Source organism: Montipora foliosa, chromosome 3, assembly GCF_036669935.1.
Source record: "Montipora foliosa isolate CH-2021 chromosome 3, ASM3666993v2, whole genome shotgun sequence".
NCBI classification, from domain to species: Eukaryota; Metazoa; Cnidaria; class Anthozoa; order Scleractinia; family Acroporidae; genus Montipora; species Montipora foliosa.
In genome coordinates, this window is record NC_090871.1 from 23,123,086 (window position 1) to 23,150,585 (window position 27,500).

Consider the following 27,500-nt stretch of genomic DNA (forward strand, 5'->3'; position numbering starts at 1 on the left):
CCTCTGGTATCCTTCCCTTTCATTGAAGAGGGTGAATAAAGTTGAACAAAGTCTAAGACGGCCACGGCAACAACAAAACAACACAGGGAGCAGGGGTGGCGCAGTGGTGAGAGCACTCACTTATGTGGCCCGGGTTAGATTCTCGGTCCGAGCGTCCTATATGGCTAGTTGAGTTAGTTGTTGGTTCTTTCCTACTCTGGTTTTCCCACAAATTTGGGTTTCACTCACGTGATCAACAGCCATGTTTTTCGACGAAAAAAGAAGAAGACGTTAGCATAATATAATAATAGCTAATTCCCGGAGGATTGGATCAGGACACCAACATGGCCGCCATTTCATTGTTTGGGGACACCAACATGGCGGCCGTGACGTCATGTGAAATCCAAGAATAATATCATTGGTTAAAAGAGGAAAAATATAGTGCTGGGCTTCGGGCACGGCAATTTTAGCACATATTTTCAGGTAGCTCTGCATAACGACGAGAAATCACCAAATTTCAGGTTTCAACAGATGAGAACTATAATCCTTTGGCTTCGTCTCCTAACCCTGGTTACTTTAATAAAAATTTTAAAATCTAAACCTAAATAATCAAGGATGCAAGCGATGTACCTGCGTGGCATCTCTCTTTTCTACCGAAGCAATTTATTCTTTATACATCGGAATATTGCTCCTTATTCATTATCACATTCATAATTTTATTTTTCCGATTAGTCCTTGTTCCTTTTTTGCACCGTTAAGACTTGATATTTATCAAATGCTCAGCCCGTGCAGTTGACAACAAAGCACTAAAAGTTTCCAAATTATCCATCTCGGACTCGATTAAAGCGACCTCTCTCGCGGGTAGTTTCCTTGGAAACTCTCCCGGTCTTTATTCATAGTGGTATACTCTGAATGAATCGAAGAGCTGATCTAATTCCCTAGGAAACCTTAAGCTCGTAGCGGGTATTGTTTTCGCTGTGCCAAGTAAGAGTTCTATTCATTAATACCGAAACCATTAACAGGTTAATTGCAGTTCCAAATACTGTACGTTGAAATCGAAGTTGTCAGTCTTATTTTTTCAGACGAAACGAAAAAGAGTGACAATGGCTTTTCGCGACCGAACCAAGAAATTTGTTCTAGTTTTAATTATATTTGCGACGGTTGGTTGTATAATCTGGAAGTATCCGCAAGCCCCAAAAGGTAAGGAAGTCAGTCTTTTACAAAACTGGGCTTTTTTCCCACGATGATCTCATTTTAACTCAAAACTCGCCAATACTAAACTCGTTCGGTGGATCCAATGAATTTAAGGCAAAACGGAAACACTTCATGATTTTCGTTGGAAGTACACGGCAAGTCAAATATAAAAGGATATTTGAAAATAAAATTTTGGACAAAACCGCGATGCTGGGTTCTCTATTGTAGACCGGAAAATGTCATCGAAATTTTTCGAGAGGAGAGAGTAAAGAATAAATAGTTTTTATTCCGGAAAATAACAACCATTCGTAAGCTGCGTTTGTTCAGTGTCGACGAAAAGTCAAAACGGCAAACTTCACATCTGTAACAATTAATTAGACTGATCCTATTAATTTTTTTTCCGTTCCCCCAGGCTGTTAGTATTTAGGGTGAATATTTTTCTCTCTATTTTTTCGAAGTCATGGTGTAACTGTAAAAGTTTGGGGTACGTTCAATTTGATGATCTTGATGTGAAAGTTGTAAACCGTTTAAAAATACTGTTTACAAGTAATAAAAACCTAAAACTAAATATGCAATGAAGAGTATCAAATCATAAACAAACCAATTAAACATTTAAGCTTTAAAGTGTGAAGAAGCGTTGACGGCTTTAAATTTCAAAAATTCGGAATATATATTGTGAATTAGTAGACGAGCCAGAGCCACAAGCCACTCAGGTTTTGTCGCAGGTTTTAGAAACGTAGCACGCAGAAGAGAAACAACTCAGGGTTTTAATTTATGCGAATATATATTCTCATACCCAGTAAAATAATTTGAACAGACTGGTTGAGCAGGACAAATGACTTACAGATAAATGATATATAACAAAGAACTTTTTAAGCCTCACACAAATAGGTTTTTCCAATAGTAAAAATGGTCATAGTTTTTTTTTCTTTCTTAGCGGTCACGTCACTTGCCATTTTTTGTCTTGAATTCAGGATTAAATAGGCATAAGTTTTTCCATTATGCCTATTTCTTTCTTCTGAATTTATAGTCTTCGTCATCAAAGGAACCGCTCCCTTTTGGTTGAATTGTTCTAAAATAATTTTAAGACTTCGTTCACTATCTTTTAATCATCTATGTTTTGAAAAAAAAGACCAATATCTTTAGGACCTTTAGTTATTTTCATTTGCTGGTAATTGGGATATTTCCATTTGGCGGGCGTGTCTGGTGTTTGGAATAGAGATCCTCTTAGATCGACGCAATCAAATTGTTTGATTGTGGTCACATACTAAAAGTTTTAAATTCTATGCTCGGCTCAACTTTCATAACACTAGATTTTCATACGGAACCTTCTGGTTTGAATCTCGCTGTGACTACCAACCGATTTGTTTTTGATGGCCGGTCTAACAACTTCACCATGTAAAACGCCAACCTGGCTGTCTGGCTCCTTATATTTGGTCTTTTTACACTGCAGAATATTATTTTGTAGAGGTTGCCTCACATACATACATTCATGTATACGTGCACATTAATTGGCTTCTCCCCGTAGAGGCTTTTCGGGGCCAATGAAAAGAAATCAACGAAACAACAACAATTAACGAATAAAATAAAAGGAATTATATTAAACTGCGGATATGAAATCAAGTGAAGCTATGATCATCATAGCTTCATTTGATTTATGATCATAGCTTCACTTGATTTCATATGCGCAGTTCAATATATATATGACTCCTTCCATATATCATTTCATTCGTTGATTCATTCATTCAAACCCCGTTAAAATCCTGAACTTTTCAGGCTTTTCTACGCAATTGCTAAAATTGCGTTCATAACTGCGGGGATCATAGCTTCACTTGACCGTGACAACAATTGTGAAGAGTTCCAACTGGCTGGACTGGTTGACTCAGCTTTACAAGTGTTTCCGACGAAGAAGTTGAACAATGGGTAGCCTGCGTAGCAAGCGTTCCTGTGCGTTTTTAGGGAAAGGAAAACCCAGAAATCTATGGAGATCGGCACAGGAACGCTTGCTACGCAGGCTAAACAATGGGCTATCCAGCAGGGTCAAATTCAACGAGTTGTCAGAACAGGGCTTGAACGCTGGGATCTACCAACGACCCAATGTAATTCAAGCCTGCTATAACAACGCGCACAAATGAAATTTGTCTACTTTTGCTTTACTTCTGTTAAATTTTCAACTTAGTCTCGCGCATAATTAACAATTACTCTACGAGGGCGCGCTGGATATGAAGTGATAGATAACGAACGAAACGCGGCGTAGCGCCGTGTTGGTTATAATCATTTCATATCCAGCAGGTTATGGACATTGAAGGGTTGAGAGACCGGGCCTTGATTATCCCAGGCCTTGATTATCCCAGAAGACATCTTAAAATTCTTCTCGCACCAACCTGTATAACTTTTTCTCACCGAATTCGAGGGTCGAACTGAACATTTTACCGCCTCGAGTTTATTACAGCTCAATCAATTGATGGCCTCGTGCTTTTACGCTTGGGCCACAAGTTAACAAACTGAAAAAAAAAAAAAAAAAAAACACGGCCTGTTTACGTTCAGTAAGACCTTTGTAAGTTGGTACTGCGAAAACGTAGGAACCACATGGCATATAATTTGCTCCATTCCTCCTCGCTAGTTTTTGCTCTTCCAGTTGATCTCTGACACCAACGTAACGTCACTCCTTGAAACCTACCATCATCGAACGATCAACTGAATGACTAAACGACTGACTGACTGATTGGTTTACTGACTGACTGACTGATTGACTGGTTTACTAACTGACTAGCTGACTGGCTGACTGACTGACAGATTAACTGGTTCGACTGACTGACTGATTTGACTGGTTGACTGACTGGCTGACTGACTGACTGACTGACTGACTGACTGACTGCAGAATGGCTGGCTGACTGATTGACTGGTTGACTAACTGGCTGACTGACTGGCTGACTGACTGACTGACTGGTTTACTGACTGACTGACTGACTGGTTTACTGACTGACTGATTGACTGGTTGACTGACTGGCTGACTGACTGACTGACTGACTGACTGATTGACTGACTGACTGACTGACTGACTGACAGATTAACTGGTTGACTGACTGACTGATTGACTGGTTGACTGACTGGCTGACTGACTGACTGACTGGTTTACTGACTGACTGACTGACTGACTGGTTTACTGACTGACTGACTGACTGGTTTACTGACTGACTGATTGACTGGTTGACTGACTGGCTGACTGACTGACTGACTGATTGACTGACTGACTGACTGACTGACAGATTAACTGGTTGACTGACTGACTGATTGACTGGTTGACTGACTGGCTGACTGACTGACTGACTGACTGACTGACTGACTGGTTTACTGATTGACTGACTGACTGACAGATTGACTGGTTGACTGATTGACTGATTGACTGGTTGACTGACTGGCTGACTGACTGACTGACTGACAGATTAACTGGTTGACTGACTGGCTGACTGACTGACTGACTGACTGACTGGTTTACTGACTGACTGACTGACTGACTGACAGATTGACTGGTTGACTGATTGACTGACTGACAGATTGACTGGTTGACTGATTGACTGACTGACAGACTGACTGGTTGACTGGTTGACTGACTGGCTGGTTGACAGACTGACTGACTGACAGACAGATTGACTGGTGGACTGACTGACTGACTGACTTACTTAAGAGTCAACTGAGTTACTGACTGCTCGACTGGCCGGTTGACTGATAATTTGAATGACTGAGTGACAAAGTCATTAACTGAAAGATCTGACTTGATTTATACATCAACGGACTGAATGACTGACCGAGTGACGAACTGAGTGTTCGATTGACTGACGAACACTGATTGAACATCTCATTGCCTTAATCAATATAAATAATTACTCCTGATGCTTTTATCTTTACCAGGAGACTGGAGCCCTGCATGGTTAAGCTCCCAAATGAGGCAAAGACAGCGTCTTTTGAGAGAGAATTGCTCAAAGAAACCGCCAAACCCGTCTTTCATCGAGGAAGCTGATTTCACACGTTTTATTGTAATTGAGAAGTTGAAGTTCGTCTTTTGTTTTATTCCAAAAGTCTCGTGTACAACTTGGAAGAACGTCCTATACAGAGCGGAGAATGATGGAAAAGGGATCGACACTTACGCTCACGATAAGAAAATTTTCAAGTGGCTAAAAGATTACACTCCTGAGAAGAGAAAGGAAATCCTGGAGACTTACTACAAAGCCATGTTTGTTCGTGAACCTATTGAAAGACTGGCATCCGCCTACAAGGACCAGAAGAAACAAGGTTGGTTTAAGCAAATGTTTCACCCAGGCGTCAGTCATGATGAAGTAAAACGCACCGACACCTCATTCTCCGAGTTCATGAGAAAGGATCTTCTACGAAACGACAAAACGTCACTTGAAACTAACCAGCACTGGCGTGCATACGAACTTATTTGTCCGTGTGAAGTGAATTATGATTTTATAGGACACTTTGAAAATTTGCCCATGGAAGCACCTCAGCTCTTAAAGATCATAGGCGTTGATAAATTTGTTACTTTTCCAGATTACCGTCCGTCAAAATCACAACCTTACATTCTGGAATACTATTCCCAGCTTACAAAAGATGAACTTTTGAAAGTAGGTAAAATTTTTGAGTTAGATTTCAAACTATATGGCTACGATTTTCCTGGTCCGGTAGAAGGACTGTTGAGGAATAAGACCATCACAGAAGAAGCGCTTCGGCAAAAATATTGAATAGATAGATAGATACTTTTATAGATATTGCGCAGGCAATTAGGGCTGAATTGTGCATTACATTATAAATATATGTATTAAAAGAGTATGTAATAACAATTGGTTTAGGATAAATAAACTATCAAAACTTAATAGGAAAATATAGAGGTATAGAGCAGTTTTCAATTGAGGGTAGAAAGTAATTAGCGAATTGCTTTGGTTTTGCATTACTTCACCAGGAGCCCATCCGGAGCGTGCAACTTCCATACAGAGTCTGTGAAACGGCGTTTTCACAAGTAGGTTTATTTTTAGACTAGCCCTTCCCGCGAATTAGGTCAAAAAACAAAGGCAGTTCCTGTTTGGTGACCCTATGAGGTCAGCTTAATTTCTTGTAATTGGTCATCGGGCTCCTGTGGGAGTCTCATTCGCGGGAAATTCAATCTAAAAATAAATCGGTCTGTGAAAACGCCGTTACACGAACACAGTAGAGTTGTAGGCTCCGGGTCATGGGTTCCTGACTTCACTCAGTGATTGGTTCAAAGGTCTCGCGCCATTTTTTCAACCAATCAGAAGCAACCAAAAGCAATCGTGGCTAGCGCTTTGTGTCGGCTTCGTGTAATTACTTCGAGTTTTGATTGGTTTACTGGATTGTCTCCGTCCTTTTTGATTGGCCAAAATAATTACTTTGGTTTTGGTTTTACGACACTCAATTGAAACTCGCTCTAAAGCTAATTCCACTAAGTTACATTATTTATGCGATTACAATAATGCGTAATGAAATTATTTTTAGCCCTGTTGGTATTAAAGCTGAAGATATCATGAGTGCGCGTTTGCCTAAAAGCATATCTCGGGCGATGAAAGGGCGGCAAAGGCTTTTGTAAGCGATGCGCGTTATTCTCCGTTATAGTCACGAACGAAGACTAGCACAATTTTTTATTGTGGTCTACTAATGAATTTAGATTAAGTAGATTAGTTCCCATAAGTAATATCGAAATTAATGACTGAAAGTGCCCCCTTTTGAATGCGTTCTAAGTCATTTAGCAAGTAATTTGGAAGTGAAGAAATTTAGTCCGGTACGCTGACAATTGCAAGTATCCATTATCGCAGGCATATTGAAAGGGAAGTCATAATGAGAAGTATCAGAGATAAATTTGCTCATCGCGGGCAACAGCACCGACAAGCCCAGTACCTTGTTTTCAAGCAAATCCCTTCTTAGTTACATTTACTGCAACCCTCGCTCATCGGTCAGAAGTGTCGATCTCTCTTATTTGGCTTTGACCTATGAGATTACGGTGTTATTGGCAAAATTCAGAATACAGGTCCCGCCAAATGATGGCCAATCAGACTTCGAGTAATGACCGCAACGCTCCTGATTGGTCTAGAACCAGGGCTTACTGATGTCGTCAAAACCTAAAATTTGGTGATTTCACGTTGTTGTTTTGTGGAGTACGGCTGAGAAATGCACGGAAATTCGTGCTGCTTGTGCAGCACGAGCATTTTTCCTTTGTGGTGTTTCCGTAACTGTACCCGTCGTCTTTGCTTAAACTCCCTAATAGAATGATAATACAGTACTGACTAACGGGCCGCATTCCATCGCAGATCGACACTTTTGGGTTATGGACTTCTGTCATTAGACATGAAAAAAAAAATAAATAAAATTTCTAATGCTGCCCTTTAAATGACTTTGAATTTCGACATATGTGTTCAACTTGATTATGCGCTTTTGTCATTCATGTTGCTTTTCTTTCCTTTAGCGCCTCGGCGATGCACGTATTCTCCCTTGTTTTATCACTGTCAGGATAATTATACCTCTTACTAACCAAGTTCGAGGTCCACAATATAACTTTTCTCGTTGATTTATGGCCCGCGGGCTTCGCGCTTGGGCCATAAATCAACAGGAAAAAAACGAGGATCTGTAACTTGCAGTACAGACCGAGAAAACGAGGTTAGTAAGATACTTATTATATCTCTGAGTTTAATCCTGCGCGCGGGCAAGGAAACTCGTCGAAGCTACAAAGATTGCCGTGTCAAAATCCGAAAAACTAAATCTTTTTGGCTGTTTGAAATAGTTGCTTGCGCGATTCAAACAGCTTTACAAGTTTATGTAACAGAAACGACATGAAAAACTTGCTAGATAATGTTTTATCGAAAATTTAAATTTAGCTGGCTGCACAGCGGGCCGTACTGTAGAATACGGCCAGCTAATTTAGTCAATCACAGCGCGCGTACTATCTGAGAGATATATTAAAAGTATAGGAAATCGTATGAACGCGAGTGCATTTCGTCATTTATGGGCACGAGCCGTAGGTGAGTGCTATTTGAATTTTTTCCAAAACATCACAAGTGACCATAAATCACGAAATGCACGAGAAAGTTCATGGGATTTTTAGTTATTATACTCAACAAAATCGCTCCATCGCTTTGTTTCCATATCAACGTCTGTATTGCACTCCTTAACCTCTTTTGCACTCTGTAACCTGTTTATGCATTCGCCATTGACCAATCAGAAACGCGATATTTTTTTTAGTATATAATAAATTTTCATAACTATATATCACAGGTAAACTTCGTTCGTACTTAAGATATTTGACCTGCTTTCACGTCCTGGAAATCTAACAACGGCTGTAATTAATTAACGTCTTATTTTGTATCTAATCGTTGCTAATTTCTTGGTCTATTCTAGCCTGGATATGTGCATTTGTAACATGGAATCATTTTAGTTGTTTTAGTTTCGTAGCAACAGTGTTTGCAAGCTACTTAAATTAAATTGTATGTGTTGGAAATAGATTTGGCCTCAATAATATAATTTTCTGAAAAACAGCACTAACCTTTGACTGTTATGTATATTTCGCCAATAAAAGTAAAATATATAAATTTAAGGTAAAGGCTGTTAAAAGTATGCGTCTACGTTTGATCAGTTTGATCATCATCAGAGTGAAATAATCTGCATATGCTCCGTGTTCTTATAGTTCAGGCAATGCCAGTTATGTAATACCTGTTCCCATGGGGAACAAGGTGAGGTCCAGTGATTGCACTTGTTTGTTTGGTTCTGGACAGAAGCGTGTGATGTAGAACGCTTCTTTTATTCTCCTTTTTAACCATGAATGGGCGGTGGTTCTAATGTGCTTGGCTGGCTCTGACTGCTTATTAACATCTAAACCTTCTCATCTTGTTCGAACCTCAAACAACTCTGAACAGAGCGCCGAAACTCACTGGAAACCACAAAAAAAAAAAACAAAACAAAAAAAAACAAGATGACACACCTACTCGCCGAAGGAAATCGTGCGAGACAGGTTGACGATTACTGTGTACCCATCATCAACTTGACGGACCACGATCGAGTTGTCCAACACGGAAAAATCTCACCTAAAATTTGGCCTCCATTATATTGTCAAAGCCAATCTCACCACGGGATTTAAATCCCTGGTGTACCGTGTGGGAAACACTGTTGAATCAGAAGACTTAGAGGATTTCCATTACTCTCTCTGCATATCAACAAACACTTTCACAAAAAACATATACAAAACCCCGGACAACAGGTGGAATTGGTTCGGGGTCTATCGGAGAATCCAAACAGCGCGGTATTGCGTGTTGACAAAGACTCGACGGGCCCGAAATACCATTCTTGAAACTGCCAACCGCTCGCTTTGGAAAGCCAATCTTTCAACATATTTTCAAGGTAACAAAAAGCAAAATGACTGTAAAGTTTGACGACTTAAATCCTCTCCGTTCTTGATGGGAATTGCCCTTTTCTACCGACTGAGATATAAGGTCAGACGAGGGTAGAGCGTGGTGGAGCAACATGGATCTTAATTCACGACAACAGAACATGTGCAAATACGTTCAGAAAGAAGTTGAATGGTCCCGTAGAACCGACTAACAAAATAATTTCCGTGGGACCGCGAAAATCCTGAACACCTGAAACATGTCAGAAATGTAATTTCTGTCCAATCACGCGTCCGAAATCCTCTCGCTAGACTGCAGAGTGGTTATGTTTGCAGGGCAAGAATGGTGTCGGCTTTAGATTTTCCGGGTAATTGATTTAATTTGAGCTAATTCTGGTCGTTTTGCGAATAAAATAGATAACTTGAAACAAACTACGGAAAAACGATTTTTCTTGACAAAGAAATGTCCTTCGACTAATAACGGTTATTCAGTTTGCGGTTTTCGCGTGTGAAGTCCTCAAACACTATTGGCTGTAAAACAATAAGCACTCCTGACATATTTTAGGTGTTCAAGGTTTTCCCGGACGCACGGTAACTATGAAAGGGAAGTTAGCCAGTTGCAAGAACAGAGCAACGCTTCGGGATCAAAACAAGTATATATTGAAAATACAAAAGATTTTGAACGCAAATCTATTTTCCACAACCGAGAATAAAATTATAGGCTATAGGCTTGTTTTAATCCCGACGCGCGCACGCGTTTTTTAAATCTCCGAACTGGCTAATTTGTAGTATTCAAACTATACATGTTTTACTTTACTTTTATATACACTACATACACTTGTACTCTCCACTATTTATAGATTTACATGTAGAGAGTATACATACATACTATTATACTATATATACTTATACTATACTGTGTCTTTCTTGGAGTAATCCTGTAGCTACTCCAAACAGCTACTTTCATTGGTCCCTATGACCTGAAGTGTGTTTTGTTATCAGGGCTACAATCATGGACACATAAGATGGAACAGACACGCTTCTTGAATATAATTTTTAACTTGTTGTTATTTGTAAGACGAACTGAAAAATTTTGCACTCCCTCCTTCCCCCCTCCCCGCAATTCAATGTTGTGTGGAGGCCAGTTCAGGTGTCGTGCGTGCTGTGTGGAAAATCTCCCATTTCAGCCCAAAATTGAATGATGGGATGGGGAAGAGGTGTCAAAGGCCCAAACTATAAGATTGTTTGAATGTAAGTGTCCCAAATGAATTTGTCACTGATTGTAGGTGTATTGTTTCTATCCTATCATCCATTGTTTCATTCTCCAATCAGAGACGACGTCTGCAAAGCTACTGGGCCTCTCCTTTGCTTTATATACGCCGATATGGTGACAACGCTAAACACAACCTCATCAAGTAGTAAATAGAGTGTTTTTGCTCATGTGACCAGCAGCCATATTTGCATACTAAAACAAAAGGAAGAATTTTCATAAAAATAGAGTTCAATTCTCAAAAGAATATATCACTCCTCCAACATGGCCGTTGTTTCTTTGTTTTACTCCACCAACATGGCCGCCGTGACGTCATATGAAAACACTCTATAGTCAGATTTAATCAGCGAGCTGACAACCTCGTTCCAAAGACCTCTTCCCTTCGCTTTTTTCCCGTTCCCTAACCCTTTTGCAGCCCCACCCCAAAGCGAAGGGAAAGGTCCTGAGCTGGGAAACAGGTTGGCTCGCTGAAGGAATTACTTTGTCTTTGGATAGGTCGAAAGTTTCAAACTCCCAAGGCAAGACAAGATATTCAAGTCAAAACTCTTGACTTGAATATCTTGAACATTTGAGCTCTTTGGAACAATCACAGCGCCCTGCAAAATTAGCTTGTCCACAGAAAAAACACGACAAGAGCTACCACAACAGTTTAAGCTTTTGAGGAAGCCATTTTAATGGGAAGATGTTGTTGAACACCCATGACCTCTGCCGGTGCAATGCTCTACCAAATGCGCTATGAAGCCACTCAGTTGAGAGCAGGTCAATTTGTTGGGCTCATGTCTTCCCATTAAAGGACTCGATCAAATAAATGTATATGTTTGCATGAAGTGCGGGTTATTGGCGAAAGGTGAAAGTCTTCACTGTACAACGTCAGTGTAAAGAAACCACAATGGAGAACTCTCAAGAAGACTGAAGATTGAAGAAGCAAAAAGGTCAAGCAAAAATGACAAGACAGCTACGAGAATTCCATAAAAAAATACTAATGACTTCATCGGGTGGTCATGTTCTCCACATATCCTCAACCTCAAATTTGGTCACACCACGTCGTTGCCGGGACGAGAACACAAAGAAAAGTACCAAAAAAAGAAAAAAAACGCCCTGGGCGCACACAGCCAATGTATTTGTATAGGCCAGAATCACATGATTTCGAATGCAATTTGGAAAAATATGAGCAAACAAAGACAAACAAAATTGCACGAGCCCGTAAGGCGAATATGTCATTTGTACTCTTAAAAAAACCCGCGAGTGCTTATTTATTCCAAATTGCACTCCAAAACCATGCGATTACTTGTTAATAATAAACATGAAAAAATATTGAGTAAGCCTGTCGAAATGGGCCATTTCCGAGTTGCTGTTTGTCTCGGTTTCGAAGTGAGTCTTGAAATTAGTTTGATTTGCACAAGAATACGCAACGCATTTCCATTTGCAATTGAATGATTGTTCACCAGGACTCGCTTTGAAACTGAGGAACGCGGCAACTCGGAAATGGGCTACAAATCAGAAGCAACGTACGTGTATCACGTAATCGCACAAAAATTGCACCACCCAGGCCTAGCATATGATTGGTTATCTATAGCTTTCTATGATCATGGACCAATCAGAATGCTTGGTTTATTACTTATTTTGCACTGCATTTAGTACCTATTTCTGTACTGTGTTACCTGAAAATGGGGGTAATTCCAAGAGATTTTTAAACAAACAAAGAGGTCGTGCTAATCAATCTTCTTTTGCAGTCTCGAGGACTGGATTGGGAAGGGAACAGCTGGACGAGACAGCCGAGAGCACACATACAAAGGAGCCTCTAGCAGCCACCACGCGGTCTCTATGTATTATCCTTGAGCAAAGCACCACATCAGCCAGATGTAATTAGCTGAGAATGAGAATCGATTTTGCTCAATCGTAGTGTACAACGCTGTTCATTAGAGAGATTTAACATCGCGTTTACGTTAAACCGGTAACGGAAAAAAGGTAGGCTGCTGTTTCTCATAAAGTACGAAAATTTTAAACTTCTCTCCCTTCTGAGAAGTTACTTGATATCTGTAGAAAACACAATCTCAACGAGTTAAACTTAAACAAGTTATTTTTTGTTTTGTTCTGGCCAAACACAAATCTCACAACCTGGTCTTTGCTGTTTGCTGTAAATGCAATGCCAACTCTCTCAAAAGTCGAAAGCAAAACCGAGGAGACGAGAGCAGAGAAGCAAAGCATTTATCTACTTAAAGTGCCCATAACCCCAAAATATTTTTTTCGCTAAAATGAATGTTTGCACCTGTTCGAAACGCATCGCGGCCTTTTTCCCTTTTTCTAACAAATCCTGCCATTTTAGAGGCTTCGAAAGTTGCGAAAATCGAAGCATCTTTTGTTCACGACCGAGTTAGAAGGGGAGTGGGTCTATTCCTGCTTTTACGTCACAAACTGATTTACATTGCATTAACTCTTTGTAAAAATGCATGAAAAGTAGATTGTGACGTAAAAACAGGAATAGACCCACTTCCCTTTTCATTCGGTCGTGAACAAAAGATGCTTGGATTTTCGCAACTTCCGAAGCCTATAAAATGGCAGGATTTGTTAGAAAAAGGAAAAAATGGCCGCAATGCGTCTCGAACAGGTGCAAACATTCATTTTAGCGAAAAAAATATTTTGGGGTTATGGGCACTTTAAAGCAACTCACTTCTAGAACGTTGTGGAAGTAAAACGTACGACTGTTGCCGAAAACCGCAGTCTTTTTATAAAGTTCGTTTAAAAAAACCGGCCCATTGTTTTTTGGTGTTCTTGTTCTTCTCAAAGTCAACGCTGCGATAGTGACCAATTGTAGCAACTCTAATAAGCTGCTCTTATTTGGTACTGTTAGCATCTTCTCTTGCTCTCTTTTAGCTTCGGTTGGCGACGATGACCAAGTAAGTCACAAGTCAATGCTTGATCAGTGAACACATTTTTTTAATCGAAATTGAAGTTTGATTTTCGGCGTCCTCCACCTCGAAGATCCAATATTCTTGGAGAAAGATTATTCCCGTTGCTCCTTAAGGATTGTCCAACCTGAGCAAGATCTAAAAAATTAAAAATCGGAAGGTCATTAATGTCCAGGCCGGCAAGTAATAAGACGCGTGCTCAATTTTGACAAGGGTATCGAGGACGAATTGCCTTGATTAATTCAAGCGTCAACTACGTATTTACAACTACAATAGAGTTAATGCTACAACACTACAGGTTTCAAAATTGGTGATACCCACCGGATCTAGAATTCCAACCTTTCCCATTTCCCCCCTGCCTCTCCCCCTTTCAATGTTGACTGTTCAAGTTTTCAGAATTATTTTATATTGCCAGCAATATTGATGGGGAGGGGGTAAGGGGGCTGCAGTGTGTGAGATAATAGGTAAATTAATAACGCCCCAAGAACGTGAACTGTCTCCATTAATTTGCAACCTGTTTTTAGCGTTAACATTTTCACAGCGGTTCAAGTTTACGTGCCGAGCAGAGTTTGGATAACACTTTCCGACGTATATTCTTTGTATATTCTTATATTCTTCAGGTTGGACAATCTCTAAGCACAAGCATTTTTTTTAAAGTTAATGAGAAAGGGAAAAAGACACTTCGCGCAACACTTACATGTATCAAAATCGGTGTGAATCTCATTACATGCCATCCTGAACATATTCAACACGTAGGAAGTTGAAAATGCTAACAATGAAGATGTTTCAGCATTCTACAATGGTTTTCAATGATAACCATACCCAAAGTTATGTTGGCAAATCATAACAGAATCACGACTACAAGATGATCCAACTATTGAGGGCCGAAAGTGCGCCAGCCCTACACCCTGAGGGGTGCAGGGATGGGTCAGTGGTGAGAGCACTCGCTTCTCAAATGTGGCCTGGGTTCAATTTCCGAACCCGGCGTCATATCATACGTGGGTCGAGGCTCTGCTCAGAGAGGGTTTTCTCCGGGTATTCCGGTTTTCCTCTCTCCTCACAGACCAACATTTGATTTGATTTGCGTTAATTTGTTGATTTCAGTTTACAGTATCCCCAATAGGCCACTTCGGAAAACACCATAATAGTCTTTGTTTGTCCCCCCAAATTTTGCATAAACATTGTTTTTATTTTCTCTTGGGACCATCGCAAGTCCCAAGAGAAACTGGAAACAATGCTTATGCAAAACTTGGGAGGACAGACAAAGAATATTATGGTATTTTCTGAAGTGGCCTATTAGTGCTCCACGGCCCTAGAGGACTAGACACTTAACTAAAGTTCCTTTCCTTTCCTTTTTAGTGATTAAAGGTCAAATTTCGAGCCAAATTTTACAAACAATCAGAAGCAAAAGTACAACCAATGGGCACTTAAAAGCGCAGAAATTGCCGCGGTTGAGCAAGTTACATGTTATTGCTTCAATTCTGATAGGTTGACGTGAAAAAAAAAATCACAACTGACGTCCCTTTGACCAATCCTTCAACCTCAGAAGGCGACGTAAGATTTGTCAGCCAATAGCCAAGCTTATCGCAGTAACGTATTCTTGTTTCAGACCAGCTAGGGGGAGGGAGCAAGAGGCGGGGGTTAGGACTGGGGAGGAAATGATACTAACCTATACTTAGACTGTTTGGTACAAATGAAGTCGGCCTCCGCTTCTTAGTTTGACCTCGAGCAACTTGGCGAGCACGTGACCCAAAGCCTAAACACTGAAGAGTTTCTGTGATGAACCGCTGCGCAGGAGAAACGCAGAGCATGACAAGCAGTTTGGCATCACCACCTAAGATAGGATGAAAGTTCAAGCCCGTCAGTAATGGTGTGCAAAAAAAAAAAAAATTCTTCAAAGTATAAAATATAACTATTTACAGTTGAGATGATTCTACAGGATCTATAGATTTCAAGCTTTAATGTTCCTCACGGTTTTCCTGCAGTAGTTTAATAGTAATGTATAGGAGTTTTTTCCCCCGCATAGTCCCGCAACACTTTACGAAATAAAATTACATTGTTTGATAACATGTTTGCCTGGGACTAAACGTGGTAAGCGTCTCACCAATGGTATCCTGCAGCATGTGGGTGAGTCGGGTGTTACGGTATGGTATGTGAGAGCGCTGCTCTGATAATGCCCCCAACACATCAGCCAATGCACTCAGACTGAAACATACAAAGTTAGGTACACTCAATTACTATACGATTCATCCAAACATGAAATAACATATTAACGGCTTGAAGAAACAAATAAAAAAGGAAGATCCTTACAGTAATGAATGCTCTTAGCTAAAAAATGGGGAAATAGCGTGAATCGGCCTTGAGCCTACATGCTGACTCAAGCAGTTGACCCTGCTAAAGTATCGCAGACAACATGAGTTTGATTCCCTTTCAAGTCTGATTATAAACAGGCTTCTTTCCTCTACAGCTATAGATTTCATAACTGCAAAAGTTCATCTTCAACAAGCGTTCACGAGGGATCCTGACATTTTGCGTGTCTTTCGTTACAAAAAAGCGATGCCATTGGAATGACCAAAACGAAACAAAAATGGTAAACTACAACAATAATGTGGAAAAAAAGTACAAGGAAAAAAAAGTAGTAACTCCGGCCAACAGGGTTCAACTTTTATGACAAGCACAGAAACGTGACTAGAAAATCCATGTGACTCAGATTAAAACGAAACTGTACTAAATTTTTGACGTGGTTTGGCTGTGGCATCCCGCGTGAAAAAAAGTCCCAATATAACTGAGTCACTGACCAACAGACTCACCCACCAATCGACCAACCGACCGATCAAGTGAACCACACACTGACCCACCGCACCCAACAGCTGACACACAGACTTCCTGTGTCAGACCATTAATCCAAATATGGGATATTTTCCGTACTTTGGGAAAATGGGCTTTGCACGCGATCAATCTCAGTTGAAAATGGCTTTTAATAGAATTTCATCGCGATCGTAGTTCGATCTTTTACGTTTTATGTTACAACAACAACAACAACAACAACAACGACAACAACAACAACAGAAAAGAGTTGTTACCTTTTGTTGATGTGAGACGTTTCTCTTAAAGCTGCACCGGTTACTCCAGACATTCCTTTCAAAAATAACATAAAGAATTGTTTTTTGTAAGGTCAGGGCCGGAGTCCATAACTGGAAACATAAATCTTCACAACTAAGTTTGTCACTGAATGGGTTTTTTCGTGACGTCTGGAGCACACAGCAATGATAAAACGAGGAATATGCAAGTTCCCGAATATTCTGAAACAGAAGTAGCTCTGTGCACACTGTGCGGGTCTACTTTCACCATAAACTAAAACTCTATCACTCTTACAACTAACGATAATGCGGGCATTGTGCAATAATATTGCGCAAAAACCTACAAAAATAAAACAAAAAAATTACTTCGTTTACTCCTGTATCGATAACATGGAATTTCTTGGTAAGCTCTCCTAATAAGGTTTAGTACCTCGTCAGCGTAGGAGTGCGACAAAAACTAATTGATAAATTTTCTCTAAATGAGCAACTGGGATTGCGGGTAAGTTTCCGACTCCCAAGAGTTTAGTCCATGCGGTTTGAACAGAACTGGGCTAACGAGCCTTAAAAACAGGAACAGCTTATGCTTCTCGCTTGAATCCTTTGTGGTTTAAACGTTCGCTTAGACTTTCCTCTGATCCGCGCGGCTGTGGCTTGGAAAACAACTAAAATGAGAACAAAGGGCTAGCCGAGGGAAGCGGTAATGTGCAAACCGTCTGCTCTCATTTCAAGCATAACAGTTGACGGAACTCGCGACAGTAAATAACTCGATTGAATTTGTCGTTACCTTCACAAGACAAAATAATAAAAAGATTATTTAAACACTGGACAGACACCGGCCAGAACTGAACCTTTCCTTTTTCCGCTAGGAAGGTGTTTGGCAGAGCTTACGTGTGTAGTTTCACGCTGTTTAAGTTAAACTTCAATGACTAGTCGTCTTTGTAGTGATAGGGGCCAAAAACAATGCAGCTGTATTTTTATTTCTAAGAACCATATAACACTACCCTGCGTAGCCGGTGCAAAGGGAGGGAAATTGCATAGATCAGTAAGGACGGCGAAATTGCTTAAAGAATAAAGCTTGACGTGTCCCTTAAAATACTGTAAATTCACTATACGAGAGCAAAAGGGATTTCCCCTCCAATGTGATTACGTCAACACACAAGTAAAGCCTCTAGTTTTAGAAAATACTACGGGTCACATCATTTCCGCGATCCGTCGGCCACTTTGAAATGATTATACAATTCATGTAAGTTTCCTCGTTCTTACCGACACATTCACTTCCGGCTAAATCCACAAGTTGTAGTTTCGTCTTCACACTCAGTTTGCTCGCCGAGGAACCATTGGTACGGGTCGGTGAAGGAGATCTGGACCGAGCAGCAGCAGCAGTACCGGGAGCTGGAGACCTGAGGAGATATACTGCGACCAATTATTACGGTATAACCAAGGCTTGATTCGTAGATATTCAGACCTTCAAGGCATCGCACGCAGTGCAATCGAGTGGATTAAAAAACAACAACAACAATGACACTGAGCAATGAAAATAGTATTCCAAATGTTATAGCATTTTTAATGAGGCTAAATATAATTTAGGCAAAGTTAAAACCAAGCCAATGCAGTGGTGTCGCCTGGGATACTTGGGAGGGGGGGGGGGGGGGGGGGGGTTGCTGGGGGGTTTGCATGGGCATTGCCATGTGCTTTGGCTTGAGTTGCTTTTTTGCTTCCTTGCTTCTTTACCCTCCCTCCCTCCCTCCCATATTTTGGGGTAAGTATATATACTCCACACACTGGTTTCTCTCAGTGACGTGTTGACGGGTGCCTGGGAGGTGGACTGTGGCTCGGTTGCCATGGTGACCTCCTTGCTGCTGAGGAGAGTGCTGTCTCCTCCCTTGTTACCTTTACGGCACCTACCCTCCAAAATATTGGCGTGGTGTTTCAACTATCATTTATGAATGCCAGCTAGATCAAAAATTTATGTTTCGCATGCACACACTAATTGAGGAACCTCGTGACGGGGAGAGGTCCAAGTCGTTATAAAACAACTGCTTCAACGAAGCATAGGGAAGGTGTGTCGCGTCATGACACTGAGCCTCATGAACCATGCCATCTATGATTTTAAAAACAATAGTGCAAGTGCTAAAAAATCGAGATAACGCAACGAACTTTACCTTGAACGCCGTCCGGCCGCTGTTTTGCTCTTTGGCGCCGGTGATTGGGACCTACCACTGTGCCCAACTGAAGGCGTGGGAAGTGTTCGCCTTGATCTGGTTGGAGTGTTTGGAGGTGAAGGTGCGGCATCACTTGATGCGGAAGAGGTGCTTTGTCTTGCAGAAGTGATGGTATAAATCGTTAATTGCACGATGAGATGGGAACGACTCGAGTGCGCATGCACCATTGTCGCGTCTTCGTGACGTCGTTGCATGCCGTAATAAACCAGCGCCATGACTTCTTGTACTGTGGTTACAGTTCTGAATACAATTATATCAAATCAGAGAAAGACAAACCATACTTTTGTTCTAGGTTAGCTCCTACGAGACCATAGGTCATAATTTTTTTCCCAGGTATATTATGACCCGCGTGACTTTCTAGAAGGTGGAAAAGTTCACACGATGAGAAGACGATTCATACGATTTATTTTCAAGCTCTGAACATTAGATCAAAATCAGTCATTTTGAAGGCTACCAGCATTCTAGTTTTCAGTCGTGAGTCTCTGTAGTTGTAGTTTCTTGTAATTTACTATAACAAGGTAACTTGCTTTCATTAATTTTAATCCGACAGTCTCGTCCAGCAGAGATTAGATTGGTGGCTATTTGTGGCACAAACTAATCCGGAAGTAATTATGTGGTTACTAAGTTGTTAAAACATACTTGGTGACAAGGGACGGAATCTCGGTAGCTCCCTCACTGCTAGTGACAATATCCAGCTGTTAAGATGAACAAAAGAACAATCTGTCGAGAGATGTACCCTTCTTTCATACGGAAATTTATTCTTCAAATAAAATCAAACAGAGAGTTTAAAAACGAGATTTACTGTGATAAGACCCTCCCTTTCCTGATAAGGGTTCGGACCAGAATCATGCATACACTCACTCGGTAATCAAAACCTCCACAACTAACCTGAAAATTTGGTTTAATCAAACGAGTTGATAAAGGTCGAATTACCACCGTGAAAAATTTGGAAAACTGACGTTTCGGGCGGCAGCCATTCGTGATTCGCTCTGACGATGGGCTAACGATCGCAACGCCAGCTTTCCAAATTTTTCACAGTGGTAAATCGACCTTTATCAACTCGTTTGATGAAACCAAATTTCCTTGTTTCATTCTCCCACCGACGAAGCACCACAGTTTCATTAGAATCTATAAATTTCTTCACGACTAACCCACTGGACTCACAATGCGCATCCCACTCAGGACATTTATCGTCTACCATCACTTTGGTCGTACCTAATCGAGCCCTTGCGCGCACTGGATTTCAGACGAATGATCTACTATAATCACCGACTAAACCTTATTGCCTCTGTGGTGATATCCCTCACCTTCTACTAATCTGTCCCGGGTTTGATTACCCGATTCGGAGTCATGTGTGGGTTGAGCTTGTACGTTCTTTACTCTGCTTAGAAAGGTTTTCCTCCGGGTACTCCGGTTTAGATCCTTCATCAAAATCGACTCAGCTAATGACATCAGACTGTGATGCTGTGCTCCGATATCAAACGAGTACCGTAAAGCGGATGCCAGAGGAGCTTTATGTATGATTTCGGCCCGATATCGTGAGCTGGGCCCTTCGCAATTTAGTCCCCAAGACTGCAAGAAAGGGTGGGGTAAGAAAGGACGGGGTAATCTGCTTTTCGCCTCTCACCAAAACCAAAAATTGATTTGATTTGATAGCGTTTATTTGATTGACCCATGCCCCATTCCACTCGTTTTCGCGGCTTCAGCGCTCACCGTCGTCGCGCGCTCCCTTCCTCGCGCGCTCCCCACAACAACGGGGCAAAAGCGCTAGTTGCGATTTACATTGGCTATGACGCAGAGAACTTACTCTTGATGCGTTCTTTCCAGCAAGCAAGTCACGAACTTCATTGTTGTAAATCTCGCAGACGGACATTTCCAACGTATAGCTTTCCTCAGGATTTTCCCGTTCGCTGATAAGTCTGGAAACAATAAACAAGAAGACAAATCTTTCTCTAATCGTTAAAGCAACGAGACACTTCTTATTTGAATAAATCTCACTATGTACCAAAACAGAGAGACTGCCTGTATGATAATAGCGTGCTCACTTCACAGGCCACACCTTAACACACGAAATTCCGTTCTCCTTACGAATAGTGTTAAGAAATCTTTGACCACTATCGAAGGTAATCACTCAACAAATAGCACGGGGGCTGTGGTTTGTTGTCCTTATCCAATAAGGTCTAGACGTTCTAACCATTTGCATGAGTCGTTGCCATTCCTAAGGCAGAAATGTGGGACGCGTCTTTTAGGTTTTAGCCCAAAATGGAACCGCTGAATGGGAGGAACTGGCAATGCTATCATCCCATTATACTGTCGTTTAATCGCTGCTGTATTTGACTTCATATGAGATGGCAATGAATGATAAAATCGGGACAATGACTCCCAATTCTTGTTTGTATTGGCCAGACTCTTTTGGGTCTACCACTTGAAAGTGGAATGGATACTTTCGATCGTGCGCCTCTTTCATGAATTACCTGAACATCTCTTTAGCTGATCGTGGTATGATGCCCTCATCTTTATTCAGCGATTCGGAGTCGATCTCCATGTCCAAATCATGACTCCCCAGCATGGTATGAGTCTTGCCAGATCCTGTCTGTCCATACGCCATGATGCATACATTATACCTGGTGGCAAAAACAAAACAAAAAAACATATAATCGTCATTCATGATGTAGTCCAATCAAACAACGTTTTTTTTTTCAGGTCTGGGTTTTTCTAGCCTGTTCCAGGCTCTCAGATAGTCGAGAAAACGAAAAGAACTGCGTGTGCACTCGCTTTTCACACGCAGTTCTTTTCGTTTTCTCGACTATCTGAGAGCCTGGAACAGGCTAGGGTTTTTTGCGCCTTGATACTGAGAAGTGAGGCTTCAAAGCGCTCAAAAATAATCCAGACTTCAGGGTAATTCTTCAAACGTTCATCGAAATCTTGTACAAGCCTCCATGGTTTACTAAAATCATTGGTTGTTCCTGAATTCCTTACAGACCTCACAGTAAAAAAAAAAAAAAAAAAAAACTCGGAATAAAACGAAGTGACCAACTCTCACCCATCTAAAAGAGAAGTCAGAAGAGGAGCCACATCGTCAAAGAGCGAGTGTTGATCAGTTTCCGGACCATACACTCTCTCAAATTCAAAGTCTTTCTTTTGCATCTGACCGCCGATGGGCTTGGAGGGTTTCACCTGAATCTTCTCCTCATCAAGAACTTGCACGACTCTTTCTGATGGCGTGCCTGACATCCCGAGGGAATCCTCATCTCCAGGAGCATCCAGGCGGCCTATGGATGGCCGCAGTCGACAGTGAACTCGGATATTCCCACGAATTTCCTACCACAACGCAACGGTAGAAAATCAAATTTTCTATAACATTTATTTAAAAGCATTGTCAAGTGTAACTTGTGGGCCTGTAAACAGCATTGGGGATGAGATTCAGAATTGAACAGGGTTTGAGCCAATGATCTCGCAGAGGCCGGTGCAGACTGCTCTACCAATTCAACCGCTATGAAGACTAACTGGGACCTGTGGCCTGTTTCTCAAAAGTCCCGAAACTTTTCGGGCCTATTTCAGGTGCCACAATTCCCTTTATAACTTCGCAACGCCGGGGTTCTAAGCCATCAAACTTCGCAATCCTCTTTGTTTTTCTTACAACAAAAACATGTTAAAGGATCAGCTTTTCAAAGCGAGCAGATTGCAGTTTGACGACTGGCTTGTCGGGCTCGAAAAGTTCTCGGGACTTTCGAAAAACGGGCCCCTGGCCATTTCGAAAAATCGCCAATAAGCCCGTAGAGGATCCTAAACTGGCATCTTACAGTACTTTAGGCTGTTTCAAAATGGACTCTATCATTAAAGTTTTATACCTCAACTCTCTTTCACGTGAATTTCCTCTTCAAAAGATCTGAATGTGCCTTTTCGTGAATCAACCTTTTCTTTAATCTGTTGAACAGCTTGAGTAGGAAATTGCACTACTTTGAGATACAAATGCTGATACTAACCACTAGAGTGTTGTGAAGTGTCATTCTTCTGGCCTTTTCAATATTATATCTTTTCTGGAACTCCACCATTTCCATTTCTGTCTTAAGAAGCTTTGATTGGAGCCCTGCAAAAAAGTTTTGCAATGAGTAGTGACATCACACACATGTTGGACAAGGTACAAAATCGATAATTAAAACGATGTATACAACTTGTCCTGTGTGTACCATTTTAGCCAGATATTCTGCACACAAAACAGTGCTTAAAAATAGGGATTACTTATCCCAAAAGTTAGAACAAGAACTGGTTGCTAAAGGATAAAAATGAGAAAAAAATTGGCTTTTTTTTTTGCCATTGCTCTTGTTTTGGAATGCAAAATGGTGAACGTGGAGGTCTTATGCCCTACCAGGTTTTTGCCTTTTTAAATAGTGCTCCAGATGAAATGCTGTTGTTACAGTAGTAATGCTTGATGATTATGGTGGAATTAGGTGATCCGTACATGTATTATTTTGTTTGCAAAATATTACCCAGATTTTTCACCCATACCACAGTGACTAATTAGTCTAAAGTTGTAGTTGCCAACACCTCAACAAAAGTTTCCACTTTAATTTTTATCCACAAATGCCTTTTAAAAACATATTTTGTTTTGTCTCACTGAAACCAGTTTTCCTATTTACCAGCAGACACGAGAAAACCAAAATTATAGCCATGGTGTGATCCATAACCAAGCGAGACACCTTGTTGATGTCACAAAGTACTCTGCAATGCTCAGTCCAAATGCAAAGTAGTTTGTGATGTCAACTCAGTGTAAAAACAATTCCAATATCTGAGTTTCTCTGTTGTGCATGTAAGTTAAACTACAGCTGAACTTTCCACTTTTTGGGAGCCTCCCACCATCAAAGTTGAAGGAGAAAGTTCAGCAAACAAAAGAATTACTTTTCAGTACGTCCAGCAAATTTACATAGCTGCAAACTTTAAGTTAGGTTGATGGCCTCTTTGTTGTTCACTACAGCTGTATATTCTTTTTTGTGTCTAATTAAGGCAGCACAGCAATAGCTTTAGGTGAAACTAGACACAAACCAGTCTGGTAAACACAACTTTTAAAAAAATGTGTATAGTGTCAAGTGCCTTTGAAATTTGAATTCAATAATTATGTACAGTACCTTCCATGTTGGACATTTTCATAGATCCAAACTGATCAGTGAGTTTTGTTGTCTTGTCCACCTCTTGAGACAGCAGTTCAGGCAATGCTTTTACCTTCCTCTTCAGGTCATGCATTTCCAGCTTCACTTCCTGTTTTAGTTGAGAAAGATTTAAAGTGGTACTATGATAATAAAGTCACTCCTTTTTTCTTCAGATTTTGTGTGTGTTTGCTTAACATGTGCCTCAGGGTGGCAAATTTTTCAGCTTTAATATTAATAATTTTATCCAAAGGCTGTTTATTTTGAGTGTACATGTAAGTTTTGAAATTCACAGTCCGCCATTACTCACATTCAAAACTGATTGACTGGTCCTCAGAGGGTTGGATATAGGGAAATGCGACTTTGCAATAATCCTCGTCCTGCAACCTACTTTGTAGTAAGCTAACGTATAATCTGCATGACTTGTGTGCACTATGGTCATTTGCTTTAGCCTCTCAAAAGTACATGTAGTTTGCCGTTCTTCCCCCATACAAACGTAACACCTTTCCTTGCTACAGCTGTAGCTCTTGTATTGGCCTTCCTATCGACGCTAAATCCAGCATGAACTTCGCAGAGTACTGCACTAGGGCCATGAATGACCTGACCTCACTACCGTCCTTTGGAGCTCTAGCGTCTTGGATAGCTGCAATCTTTTACTCAGTTGGGTTGATAGTCCATCACTAGTCAATTTTTGCCCAGAGAGAGTTAACTTTGATAAACGGAACTCACACTTGTGTTACCATAATGATTAAGAGTCAACCTGACCTGTCTTTAATAGCCCATGCTACATATTAATTCAGTCAGGTACAAGAGCATTGAATTCTTAAACTAGTGAGTCTTTGACGTCATTTTCTCCTCGATCCAGCGCTCTCAAGGTTTTAAACTAAGTAAAGGCAGACCATTAAATAGCAAAACTCCAGTTAAACTAAACCAACTTGTCTTTTTTTTAAAATCAAGCCTTAAAACTTGGGTCACATAGTGTTTAGTTAACATAGTTTTGAAATCCAAAGAAAAATAAGATTTAATTCCTTTTAATTATCATAGTACCACTTTAACCCATTCACCGCCAAGGGCTAAGGGCTACAGACCTGTAAATCCCCATTGATGAGTAAAATCGTCTGGTGTTAGACAGAGTAAAATCTATGTGTCAATTGCATTTATGGCAGTGAAAAGTGGATGCCCTGTTTTGAGCCCTTTGTGATACCCCTTCAAAAGGGTATTATAATGTACATGTAACAACCTGGTAGCATACATTTCCTGAAGCATTATATAACACTGACAGAATTAGGTCACTGCAGGTCCTATGATGGGTGCTAGTCCCTTGAGGGGGTCGAGGTTTAAGGTACACTGTAATACCAACCCTACCACCTATTTCCTCCTGCAGTGCTGATGTACATGTATGCAAAAATGTCAATACGACGGCAGATCAAAGCCTGAAACTGGTGATCTTTAGAGGTACTAAATTCTTGTTCAGAACACCACGACATCTACATGTACATGTACATGACTTGTACCAATTGAATGCAAAACTTAAGCTTCACTTACCTGTATTTTCTCACTGGATATTCTCAGTGTCTGCAAGGACGTCTTTCGAAAACCCTTTTCTTCATCAAACAATCTTCTCAAGTGGGTGGATTCAAGTCGACAGGATCTGACAGACCCTTGACACTACCAAGAAGAGTTATGCACTATCAAGATAATTGTTATTGATTATAAAAATTTAGACTGAGATATTACATACTTTATTTTTCATTGTCTTAAAGTGAGCTCACAGACATCCACACACAGACGGCTTTGTCACAGGCTTTGTGAGGAACTTGTGACAAAACTCCTGCAATGCCAGTATAGGACTACAGGAGCTGTGTCCATGCATCTGTAGATGTGGAACCCTCTATTTTCAATCATTGCACATATATACTGTACACATTATTATTCACAGTGAACTGATTGTCTTTTAATACATGTTCAACTTCCCATTTCTCCCCTGCCTCCAAAATAAAAGGCACTGGACTATTAAACCACAGGCACCCCAAGCTCAGTGTGAGCATGGCCGACAAAAATACGAGTATAAGGATTTGTATGGGAATCCTGATAAAAAGCTGAAGAAGATAATTATAACCATGAAAAAAACTCTCAGTCAAAAACCTTAACTTAATATTTGCATTGTGGATAGCTTCCTTCCTGTGTGGCTATTTTCCAGATCCAACGCGATTTGAGCCATTTTTCAATTTCTGGGTTGTCAACGGTTATAATAAAATCCCAACGCCACAGACTAAAGGAAAGGAAAGGAACTTTATTTAAGTGTCTAGTCGTTCTAGCACTGGAGCGCTAATTGGGGACACTGTAAACTGAAAGGCACAATGAAAGTAAATCAAGTCAAATGTTGGTTTTTGAGGAGAGGGGAAACCGGAGTGCCTGGAGAAAACCTCTCGGTGCAGAGTAGAGAACCAACAAACTCAACCCACATATGACGCCGAGTCCGGGAATCGAACCCGGGCCACATTGGTGGGAGGCAAGTGCTCTCACCACTGCGCCATCCCTGCATCCCTGAGGAGCCACCAATTTGAGTCAATTTATTCGTGATAAAAGGTTCCCACAGTCACAATTCAACATCAGAATCAATTGCCAAAGATTGAACTTTCATCTCAACCCACCATCAACACGATAGCAGTCCTTCCTGCGAGCAACGTCAGACTGTGAATATTGCAACAAAACACTGAGCTTTTGAAGGCGGTGATTTATCACGAAAGTGGCCCCAACTTCGACTGTTGATAACAAACTGACCCTTACAGGGGTGACAGACCGTTGTTTGTCAATCGCAAATTTCTTTATTCCCCTGGGTCTCCCGACATGACTGCATTTAGCCTCGGCCTTGGGATTTTATTATAACCATTGACAACCCAGAAATTGAAAAAATGCTCAAATCCTGTCGGATCTGGAAAATAACCACACAGAAAGGAAGCCATCCACAATGGCAATAAGTTTAGGCTTTTTAATTGAAATTTGTTCTTCATATAATTATCTTCTTCGATTTCCCATACAAATCCTTATATTTTTGTCGGCCACACTCAGTCTGAGCTTGGGGCGCCTGTGATTAAACTTGCCTCAATTCTAAGTTTACACGACGAAAGCCAACCCTAGACCACCCATTTGCTCAATTAAGTCAGTGTTTTAGACCACGTCAGGAGTCCATCCGTGGATAACAGTAATTACCGTCTGGGAATTAATAATCTGGAGTCATTAATTACACCATAACATACCTGTGCTAGCTTAAGATATAGCATAGCATTTTCAGTTTCGAGGGCGACAATCC

At 40.8% G+C, this 27,500-nt stretch overlaps 2 protein-coding genes across 2 annotated transcripts in view; one reads left to right on the forward strand and one right to left on the reverse strand.

Annotated features, from left to right (window-relative positions):
- Positions 1-985: 985 nt before the first annotated feature.
- LOC137994623 (carbohydrate sulfotransferase 10-like) lies at positions 986-5,921 on the forward strand. The gene is made up of 2 exons (XM_068840228.1): positions 986-1,179; positions 5,086-5,921. The coding sequence occupies exons 1-2, from the start codon at positions 1,083-1,085 to the stop codon at positions 5,916-5,918; spliced, it is 930 nt and encodes a 309-aa protein (XP_068696329.1). The 5' UTR covers positions 986-1,082; the 3' UTR covers positions 5,919-5,921.
- A 7,567-nt stretch (positions 5,922-13,488) lies between these two features.
- The window catches only part of LOC137997096 (kinesin-like protein KIF25), a 14,328-nt gene continuing 316 nt past the window's right edge, over positions 13,489-27,500 (reverse strand). The window contains exons 2-15 of the mRNA XM_068842866.1: positions 27,448-27,500; positions 25,733-25,855; positions 24,170-24,299; positions 23,030-23,133; positions 22,087-22,364; positions 21,518-21,667; positions 20,851-20,962; positions 19,683-19,738; positions 18,984-19,283; positions 18,085-18,221; positions 16,825-16,879; positions 15,846-15,946; positions 15,411-15,575; positions 13,489-13,879 (exon numbers count right to left, since the gene is read on the reverse strand). The exon at positions 27,448-27,500 is cut by the window's right edge and continues 13 nt beyond it. Coding sequence (XP_068698967.1) covers positions 13,770-13,879; positions 15,411-15,575; positions 15,846-15,946; positions 16,825-16,879; positions 18,085-18,221; positions 18,984-19,283; positions 19,683-19,738; positions 20,851-20,962; positions 21,518-21,667; positions 22,087-22,364; positions 23,030-23,133; positions 24,170-24,299; positions 25,733-25,855; positions 27,448-27,500 — 1,874 coding nt within the window. The 3' untranslated portion in view covers positions 13,489-13,769. The remainder of the gene's footprint in view (positions 13,880-15,410; positions 15,576-15,845; positions 15,947-16,824; positions 16,880-18,084; positions 18,222-18,983; positions 19,284-19,682; positions 19,739-20,850; positions 20,963-21,517; positions 21,668-22,086; positions 22,365-23,029; positions 23,134-24,169; positions 24,300-25,732; positions 25,856-27,447) is intronic.